The sequence below is a fragment of the Bombus terrestris genome, chromosome 6 (genome assembly GCF_910591885.1).
Source record: "Bombus terrestris chromosome 6, iyBomTerr1.2, whole genome shotgun sequence".
Classification (NCBI taxonomy): Eukaryota; Metazoa; Arthropoda; class Insecta; order Hymenoptera; family Apidae; genus Bombus; species Bombus terrestris.
Window position 1 is genome coordinate 256,049 of NC_063274.1, and position 10,125 is coordinate 266,173.

General features: G+C 39.3%; 2 protein-coding genes across 2 annotated transcripts; both read right to left on the reverse strand.

The window, feature by feature from the left end:
* Positions 1-1,975: 1,975 nt before the first annotated feature.
* LOC100642272 (very-long-chain 3-oxoacyl-CoA reductase) lies at positions 1,976-5,335 on the reverse strand. Its single transcript, XM_003402909.4, has 5 exons — positions 4,947-5,335; positions 3,698-4,073; positions 2,884-3,227; positions 2,388-2,673; positions 1,976-2,257 (listed from the first exon to the last, which is right to left on the reverse strand). The coding sequence occupies exons 2-4, from the start codon at positions 4,070-4,072 to the stop codon at positions 2,394-2,396; spliced, it is 999 nt and encodes a 332-aa protein (XP_003402957.1). The 5' UTR covers position 4,073; positions 4,947-5,335; the 3' UTR covers positions 1,976-2,257; positions 2,388-2,393.
* Positions 5,336-5,778: 443 nt separating this feature from the next.
* On the reverse strand, positions 5,779-9,954 carry LOC100649315 (trichohyalin-like). The gene is made up of 5 exons (XM_012319434.3): positions 9,722-9,954; positions 9,427-9,602; positions 8,816-8,991; positions 8,522-8,713; positions 5,779-8,285 (listed from the first exon to the last, which is right to left on the reverse strand). The coding sequence occupies exons 2-5, from the start codon at positions 9,589-9,591 to the stop codon at positions 6,317-6,319; spliced, it is 2,502 nt and encodes an 833-aa protein (XP_012174824.2). The 5' UTR covers positions 9,592-9,602; positions 9,722-9,954; the 3' UTR covers positions 5,779-6,316.
* Positions 9,955-10,125: the final 171 nt, after the last annotated feature.

A 10,125-nucleotide genomic window follows, 5' to 3' on the forward strand; every position in this document is an offset into this window, starting at 1 on the left:
CGACGCTGTGAATTATAGGGGGCGCGATAAAATCTATGAACATTCATACGGTCAGTATTACAGCACAAACTGGAGATATGCTATAGAAAGGCTCGTGTAATGTCAAGTCGGTGGTCAATATATTTAGTCAAGTAATGATGTCAACGTAAGAGAGAAACGAGAGTAGCTCACGCTTATGAATCTGGCTGTTCTTGGATTAGTGGAATGCGACCATGCGGTCAAGTGCAGAGTTTAATCGACGTTAGCATATACAAAAACCTATAGAATTAGGGATCTGCCCTAGCATAGACAGGAACCTATTGATTTCCACGAACCCTACCAGAACCTATTCACTTGTACGGTTCTACGGAAAAGTTCATATCTACTTTTCTATTCGGGATAGACGAATATAAGAATGACAAAGTCGCGCAATTATAAAACTAATTGTAAGTTGCCTAAAAAAGAAAAATTAATCGTTTACTATATTTTTAAACGATGACACGTATAAAGCACGGTTAGAAATAGTAGAAATTGCTCTCTGGTATTACAAAATAAACATTGTATAACTTATACATCGATTAATAGTAAACTAAACGATGATAATTTATTTTCAATTAAAGAAATTATATCCTGACATTTTCTACTATTTCTAATCCTGCTTTATACGTGTCATCGTTCAAAAATATAATAAACGATTAATTTCTTTTTCTTAGATAACTTACAATTCGTTTCATTATTTTGTCATTTTTATACTCGTCTATCTCGACTTGTTTGGAAAAGTAGATACGAATATGAAATTTTTGTAGCGTGGAATTCAATAGGTTCTTGTCTATGCTAGGATGCAACTAAACAGGGCAGATTCCTAACTTTATAGGTTCTTGTATATGATAATGTCGATTAAATTCAGCACTTGGCTGCGCGATGCAGCACCTGTACCGTGAAAAAGCTCGAACTACGAGCGTTGACACTCTCATTTCCTCTCTGGTCACGTACACCGATCATACTCGATGATATTATAGTATTACATGCAACGCGATATCCCGTAAGATGACAAGTCCATTTTTATTACTTCCAACGATCGAGTCGAACATAATTCTTATATTCGTCGTAGCAGTTTTGTACAAGAGAAAGTAAGAAATGATCCGATTTCCTTCAAAGTCGATATTTCAGAATGCGAGACACGAAATTTCACGTGATGTTGGATCTATTCTGGATACAGTCAATGGTTAAATCAGGCGCATTGAATGCGTATTGCGTGGAACGAATCATCAACGAATAGGTACAAAATCTTTCAAAATATCGTTTCTTATATTTTTCCGATTAGTACCTTTTTTAAAACGATGATAATAATAGTATTTTAGTATATAATCTCTTTCATTTCTAAAGATATGTACGAGCAATATACATACATGTATGTTTTACATACATGTAATGAATTGATTTATTTGATGGTAACAATGGCAATAACTATAATGGTGACGATGATAATGGTGATAATGATAATAATAATAATAATAACAACAACAACAATAATAATAGTAATAGTAATAATGACGATAATAAGAATAATTGTAATTGTTGTCTTTGATGCGACGTAAAGGAGAAGTAAAAACGAACGCGTGTCTGCACGACAAATCTATTTAAATATTGTCACTTGACCGCATGATCGCAGTCCACTAGTCCAGTTTCCTTTCTGACATGGCATACATTGACTTGAAATTATCATTATCATCATCTTCATTATCATTATTATTATCATTATCATCATCATCATCATCATCATCATCATTATTATTATTATTATTATTATTATTATTATTATTATTATTATTATTATTATTATTAGATATTATCTATGTTGTCGTAACGAGGTCCATAGACTAATAGAATCATCTATGTAAATACGTGGAAAATTCAAGAGTCATTGTTGCCATACATGTATTAAAGACTACGTGTGGGATTAGTTATTAGGGAAAAGAGTGAAAAGAAAAAGAAAAACAATCAGACATTTTATTCGTTCGTACAACAGTTATAAATATAGAATAATAATATATGTACAATAATTATTTAATAAACAAGAGAAAAAACAAAAAACAATTAGAGAGCTTAGAAATGAATCTAAAAGAGTAATTGAATTTTATAATATTTCGTTTCATACCGTGTGGCAAAATTGAAGTGGCAGAAGCGTCGGATTTCTTGGTTATTCGTATTACGTGCATAGTCATGTATAGACGAAGCTGATCGTGTTTAAAAGTAAACGATGTCTATCGCGTTGCGTCTAAAAGAAAAGCGAAAATCAGAAAAAAAGGAGAAAACGCGTTTGTAAGAGGGAAGAGAAAGAATGTGGTACTGATGAAACAGGAGAAGATGGAATAAAGAGGGGGAAAGAGAAGGGGAGTGGAACTTACGGTGTACTATTTATCGAAGGGTAACTGATGCTCCCTGATCGAACCTGCGCCTTTCGCACTGCCCGTTGTTCTCTTCTTGTCTTTTCTCAGAGCACGATTTCTTATGTTACATATGATTTTGGAAGTTAACCAGAGCGCACCTTTCTCGCAGATGCATTGTAAACCGTGTACAAAAGCAGTTAATAAGAAATGAGGCTGATAACCTGTCGTGCACAATTCCAGACCGATCGTTTTTAACGAAGCCTTTACAAATTCTTCTGGCTTTGGTGCCATCCAAGTTGGTTTCCTAAAGGTGTTACGTAGATATGTAGTATGTATGTACGTATGTAGCTATGAATAGGTATGGATAGAAATCAAAGTATCACTTATGAAATATTCAGGCGTTTAACCACGTCAGAACGTACAAGTGTCCGTCTCGATGAATAAATGCATATAACGTGTGTATCGAATAAAATAAGAGAAGCGGAAGTCGCTTAACGAATTCCGTTTGACTTACTTGATCTTTGACATCTTGGTGGCTACCGGGCCGGGAGTAAGGCATTGAACGGTGACGCCGTATGGTTCTGCTTCCGCAGCCAAATCGTAGCTGAGCTTGAGCACATAGGCTTTGCTAGCGGCATATACGGATAAGTAGGGAGACGGCATAACCGCTAACGCCGAACTGATATTTATCAAAACGCCTTTTCTACGTTCGAACAGTTGCGGAAGAAGAGCTCTTGCGACTCCTGTTACCGCCGCGACATTTAGCTGCAATATTTCCGTTAAACATCCCTCCGAGATGTTATTAAATAGATCTGGATGGTCGTAACTGGCCCCAGCATTGTTTACCACCACAGCGACCTGTTAATAAAGACGCATTACGATCGAAAGATTAAACGACAATCGCCAAAGATGGATCGTCCTTGGACGCGACGCGGACTCGACGATTCTCAATATATCGATATATTTCGCGCTAATTTGAAAATTTTGCTAAAAAGAAGTTTTCCTGTATGTACCTGTACATTAACGACATAACACGATATTACAATATTATACATTACCTATATACATTATGGCCGTGTATTATTGAATTTTGAAATTAGCGGATAGAAATAATAAAACGAACTATTTGTATCTTCGGTGTAGGTGCTTGCTCGCGTGTAAGTGCGTCGAATGGTACGTATAAATTATTATTCGGCACGTGCGATAGCAAAAATGAACGAACGAACGAACGAACGAACGAACGGACCGAATGGATGGATGGATGGAACGAAAAAGAAAAGAGAGAGAGAGAGAGAGAGAGGAGAAGAAAAAGGGGAAAGAACAAATACCTCGAGTTCTTCGGTGGCTTTGGCAATTCTCGTGTAAGCCACTTGCCCCTCGGTCAAGTCTGCTTGCACGATTCGAACTTCGACACCATACCGTTGTTTGATCTCAACTGCGACTTGCTCGAGTTTCGTTTGGCTTCGTGAAACCAACACGATATTCAGACCCTTTTCGGCTAATTGTTCCGCGTATGCTTTTCCAATTCCACTGGTGGCACCGGTAATCACTGCCCATTTACCCTGCGTCCTCAAGTCAATACCAAAACCGAAGCTCGGTCCTATTAGTTTCTTCCACACGAGAACGCTGACTCGTAATAAAAATCGCAGTCCAATCGCTGCTAATACGACCAACGATGCTTTTTCCAAACACGTCAATGTCATCCTGAAACGATGAACGATTCAACTTGGTTCGATCAGCGGGCTACGAGTCGAAGCAACGATTCCCTCGAACGGTGACGCGCATCTACCGGTATCGTTCGCATTTAACCGTATGTCATCCTCTCTACGAATTTTTTTTCTTCGTTTCTCCTCCCTTGCGCGATCGCACATCGGCGTGCCCCCGTATGCGATAACACGACGATCGAGCGAATCATTGGCTGACTCTGACAGACGAGGTTATCGCGCTGATACCTTTTTCGCCGCGCGAGCAAATATACGCATACGCTTTTATACATATGTAGATTAACTTACGTATGTATATAGCAAAGCGTATGTGCACAGATCGTTAGTTACCTATATAATTTACTGTATTATACATGTACGTGTATCGTAGTATCGTATAATATCATATCGGGCGAAATCGCTGCATAATAGTCGATGAATCGAAAATAATTCCGACGTAAGTTTACGAAAGAGTCTAGGAAAAGACGAACGTTTGTAACTAGACTGCTAAACTACTAAAGACTACTAAAGCTTTATCGAAGGAAATTTCAAGTCTAAGCGACTGAATCAACGTAATATTTGAGAAAGACAAGCGTAAAGATTACCAATTTTCTAGACCAGTAAATTCTATCGATAAGGCCTCGAAGGTTGCGACAGCGACATGTCGCGAATGAGACACGATTATATTATACATGTCGTTCGTTCCAAAGGGCATAAAAGATATCAGACGACATCTTACCATCTTATTATTTTACTATCATACTATCTTACTATTTTACTATCTTACTATCTTACTATCTTACTATCTTACTATCTTACTATCGGCAAAAACGATTAACACAGATAAGATGCACCGATGGTTTTAGCGGATTACCTGTATTTGATATCGTCGAAACGGATCGGTGATGCTGATGACGAGGACGATGATAACGAAGTTTCTTTCTCGATTCAACTCTCTGTTGTTTCTCTTTGACACGATAGAGACGTTGTCGTAACCGTGAAACGATTAAGATCATTAAAAAATAAGTAAAAATGCTCTTCCGCGGGAGGAAAGGGAGAAAACTCTGTGTAATCACACGCGTGTATTCTGTGCGGGAACGAGAACAAGAACGAAGACGAGAAGCAACTCTGATTAATCGAAATATCGACGAATGGAAGAGAAGAGACGAATGGAAAGACACGAACGATACGGAGCCGAGCAAACTGGAAGATACGGTCGGAGAGCAGGCCGGATCGCTGAAGGGTACGGAAGAGAGTAGCCGAGAGAAAGCGGAAAAGGGAGGAGAAAGGTGAAATGAAAGGGAGGGAGAAGGTGAAAAGGGGGCGGGGGAGAGGGTAGGGTAGGGAAGGGAAGAGAAGGGAAGGGAAGGGAAGCCGAAGGAAAAAGGAGGAAGCGAGAGGAGACGATATCGTGGCACGGTCGATGGTAGTAGGAAGCGTTGCGGAGTTTGCGCGGGCGCAGACCTAGATAAGCATGTGGACGCGAATTCAAGCGATCGCGAACGAGACGTGTTTGATATACGTATAGTAAGTATGCGCGAGTATGTGGTTTCAACGTATAGATGTAATGTAACGTAAATGTATCGGACATAGACGGCCGGCGCACGACGAGCAATGTCAGCGTTAAATCGTTCCAGAAGAAAGTCTTGCTTCCACCTTTTCTTTGCCAAGGCAGGGGAACGGTTAATTTTTTCTTTGACACACTTTGCTTTGCCACGTTCTTGTGTAGCAAATACTGCCGATCGAAAAAGTGGAATGCCAACGTGGATAATTTGCCTCTGCGTTTCTCCTTGCCTACTCGTATTGCGTATTATTTGAACGCATCAAACAATATATCCGATAATACATCAGACAACGATGTTCGCCTAAATACCTAATACGAATAATCCGATCGTAATTTGTCTATCTTTTTATTTTGTCGTTTACAAGTTGCACGAGTTTCTATATTTTCTTGTCTTCGTTTTTCGTTTTTCGTCTTTCCGCTTCTCGTTATTTCGATTTCGAGTAGGTTAAACGTTCGCAAGCTTCGAACGAGCGAGTTTCGATCGAGCGAGTATCTTAAAGTCTACGTTTACGTATTTTCTGCGCTTTTATACGCATCTAACCGAGTGTACTTGGTTATACTAGTTAGCTATATTAGTTAGTTAGTTACAAAATGATAGTAAATGAAATAAAATGTGTAGTAAATAAGCGGTAAAGCAAATAAATTGGAGAAGAAGGATACGCGTGTACGGGTGATGTTTTTCAAACGTGTAAGTCAGTGGCGTTGATTAATCGCTCGGATGTATCGGGAATCATGCCCTTTGTTCCTGTTTTAACGACGCGTCGACCAATCAACATCGTAACGTTACGATCCGCTTGGTGCATAGTTTGTAGGTGAAATCGTCTCCAAAGCAGAGCCTTGGTATCGAAAGATTTTGTCCAATCCTGCCATTCTCCGCGAGTGATCTTCTCACTTTCCATTTCCAACAACTTCTCGATTACGGTCCGTAACCATATATTCCAATCTTTGGCCACGTCACTGATATACTCGAGCCATCGAGTCCAATTTCTAATTTCTTTAGACTCTACTTCCGGCATGTATCGTTCCATGAACGCCATCTGCGATTTACTTAGTATCGATCTTAACCAATTTGCCATCTTTCCGCATACTATGTTCATAATGGTCTTCAATTCTTCCGTCAATAGATCCGGGTTTTCCAACCTTACTATACTACTCAACTTTTCGTAAATTGCACGATGTATGCCATTTGTTATCGGATCATCGCCCGTATTTTCTGGCATGCTTTCGATCATCTTGTAGATAGTATCGATAATCTTGTCGAACGTAAGGAAAGGGAGATCGGTTTTAAACAATTCTTCCAAACCCTCGATAACGTCTATATGTTTGGGTAATTCCATCTCAACCGGCGACGATACTTCCACTCTCGCTTCTTCCAACGGTTCTTCTACCTTCTTGTCTTCGACTCGAGCTTCTTCCGCTTTTGCTTCTACTTCTATCTCTGTTTCTAATTCCGATTTTGGCTCTATTACCGCCACTTTTTCTGCTTCCGATACTGATTCTACTTTTAATTCTGCTTCTGGCTCTGCTTCCGATTTTGCTTCTAATTTTGCTTCCGGTTCTAGTCCTGCTACTGACTCTGCTACTGCTTCCGATTCTGATTCTGGCTCTCGTTTTATTTCTGCTTCTGCTTCTGCTTCTGCTTCTGCTTCTGCTTTTGCTTCTGATTCTGACTCTGGTTCTGATTCTGGTTCTGTTTTCGGTACCAACTTCGGTTCTGGCTCTGTTTTTGGTACCAGTTCTGCTTCCGTTTCTATTACCGATTCTTGTTGTAGTTCTGGTTCTGCCTCCGATTTGATTTCTGGTATTTCTTCCAATCCTGATTCTGCTTCTAATTCTTTTGCCATTTCCGTTTCCATATCCGCTTCTATCTCCGCTTCAACTTGAGCCTTCGGTTCCGTTTGTATCTCAGTTTCCACTTGTGCCGCTGGTTCCACTTGAGTTTCCGTTTCCATATCCACTGGCAATTCTATTTCCGCTACTTCCGAATCTTCCGTTCGAGGCTCCATTTCTTTTGTTTCCGTTTCCTCGTCCATCGTTTTTGCATCCTCTTCCCAATCCAAATCTGATTCGCGGTCTTCGTCGTCTTCTTCGTATTTCCTTAGGTCCTCGTCCTTATCTTTCTCCTCGTCCTCCTCCTCGTCGTCGTCGTCGTCGTCCTCCTCCTTCTCCTCTTCCTCCTCCTCCTCCTCCTCCTCCTCTTCCTCCTCCTCCTCGTCTATTCTCATTTCCTCTTCTTTCCTTCGACATCGTTCTACGAGTTTGTCCTCTTGGTATTGCGCGACCTCGGACAGCACTCCGGTTATCCAACAGGCTATTACATCGGCTAAATAACGCACTTGTTGCGATTTACGATCTTCGTCTTGCGGAGGACTATATTCGAGAACATCTGTCAGACGTCTGATTATCACTTCCGCGACATCGTTCAACTCCGACTTCGGATACGAGCATTTCGATTTTAAGATACTTCGGACAAAACGTTCGGCCATAAGATATTGACAAGAAATTGAATCTTTGTCGAAAAATCCTGCGGTTGCCATACCAACGCTTGATTTCTTTAATTTGTTTGCCTCTTTATATTGCCATTTCTCCATTCCTCCTTTCCTCTTCTTTCCGTCAGACTTCTTTTTACGCGAGATTTTTGCAGCTTGTCTACAAAAGATATTTCGCACCCGTGTACATCTCGACGATGCTTCAAGAAATTTCAAAATTATTTTTCCAACCGCATAACGATCGTTATCATGTATCTTTCGGTGGAAAACAGAACAGAACGAAACGAAACGAAACGAAACGAAACGAAAAACAAAATAAAAGAAAACAGAGAATATAAACAAACAGATAATGTTACCCAAGTGGATAAAGAATGGCTTAAACGATCGATACGTTACTCAGGAGTTAAACAAGTTTCGTTCTCTACGGTTCGGACGAGATTATCCACGAGAGCCGGCGGTAATATCGACGCGCCTTGTTGTAAAGTTATTAGCATTCGTTGTCTCGTCGGTTGTGCCAATTCCTTGATTCGCGGTGACACTGGTCTTAGTTTCCTAAGCACTCTCTTCTTATCTGGCGGGCATTTGCGACTATGTGAAAATATCAGAATCTTTTGTTACGTTTGCTATTCCGTAAAACCGACTGATGAATCTCACGATGAATAATCTCATTGACGAAGTTCAAACTTTCACCTTGCAGTCGCTAACATATCGATATAATCTTGTTTTGTTAAACAATGTCTAGGTATGATGTCCGATTTTGCAAATGTACAAGGCTCTTCAAATACCGAAACCATTGTAAATTTCGCCGTCTTTTTCTTCCTGCCTCTCTGTTTTCCACAGCAATCGTCGTTCGACCTCTCTGTATGCTACGGCACAAATTTATCATAAAGTTAGGTACATTATTTCATACATCAATGAAAAACATAATAATCTCCGTTCGTTGATCGAACCATTTCAGATGCTGAATCGAACGACGTTCGATTATCGTTACGGATTTCGAATTGTTTTCGCAGGAAATTCTATCGAACAGTTGAAACAGCAGCGAAACAGCCCTCGAGAGCGTCGAATAAAGAAGTATGGAAATCCGACTTGTATTATAAAATAAAGCATTTTATTATGTATATATTCATGATGATAAATTAGCTTCTCGATCGCATTTAGCCTGCTTTAATTAGAACATTGAACATATTTTTTACGCGTGTACAATTAACGCGATTCTTTCCTATTTCGAAAGCAAGATATCCGCGATGAAAGAAGAAAGCGAATCATCTGAAAATGTTGAAACTTGTAGTTCCATTTGCCTTTGTTTTCTTTAAAGGTGGTTTATCACAGTGTTCCCATCTTTTCTTCTTTTCCACTATTCGTGGATAACCTTCGAACGTATCATCCTTTTGTCCCCTCTTTATTTCACGCTCGATCGAAGTGGCTCGTTTAACGTCTTCGGGCGAATCGTCGTTTTTTTCCATCTTTCTTTTTTCTATATAATATTACATATATTATTATATAATATTAATAATATCCTTTTCCTAATTTCATTCTAAACGATTCTATGTAAATAGTTTTGAATAATTCTCCTTTCTCGGATATTCATCATACCTGACGTACAATTACAACTTCTATATTTGATCCAACATGCAAACTGTTATCCTATTTTTTTATTTTCTCTTGCTCTTTTATTCTCTATGTGTCGTTATATGTTCCTTGTTTCTTTTGATTGTTGCAAGTGAGTATAGAGATGGATTTACTTGAAATTTTTTTACATTTTGCGTAAAGTCGTTAAATGTGGTAGGTTAAAGGCGATAGGATAGGGGAATCTGTTTTGTTTTCAAAGTATAGATTTTCATCTCGCTTCCATGTATAGATACGGTATGCGTGTAATCAATCAATAACATAAATATGAATTCAATCGCTTAACCGGATGTAACGCCACGCTTGACGTAATGACGCTATACGGTCATTGATTGTTTCTAGCAGTTTTAATTTAGTCGATTATTTTAGAT

Bases quoted from the DNA above. Each gene is read 5' to 3' on its own strand.
- LOC100642272 (XM_003402909.4), bottom strand. From the start codon at position 4,072: ATGACATTGACGTGTTTGGAAAAAGCATCGTTGGTCGTATTAGCAGCG. The intron at 3,228-3,697 runs GTATTTGTTCTT...CTTTATTAACAG, and splicing joins AAGCCACCGAAGAACTCGAG to GTCGCTGTGGTGGTAAACAA. The intron at 2,674-2,883 runs GTAAGTCAAACG...TAACACCTTTAG, and splicing joins ACCAAGATGTCAAAGATCAA to GAAACCAACTTGGATGGCAC.
- LOC100649315 (XM_012319434.3), bottom strand. From the start codon at position 9,591: ATGGAAAAAAACGACGATTCGCCCGAAGACGTTAAACGAGCCACTTCG. The intron at 8,714-8,815 runs GTGAAAGTTTGA...ATTTTCACATAG, and splicing joins GATATGTTAGCGACTGCAAG to TCGCAAATGCCCGCCAGATA. The intron at 8,286-8,521 runs GTAACGTATCGA...TATCTTTTGTAG, and splicing joins GAAACTTGTTTAACTCCTGA to ACAAGCTGCAAAAATCTCGC.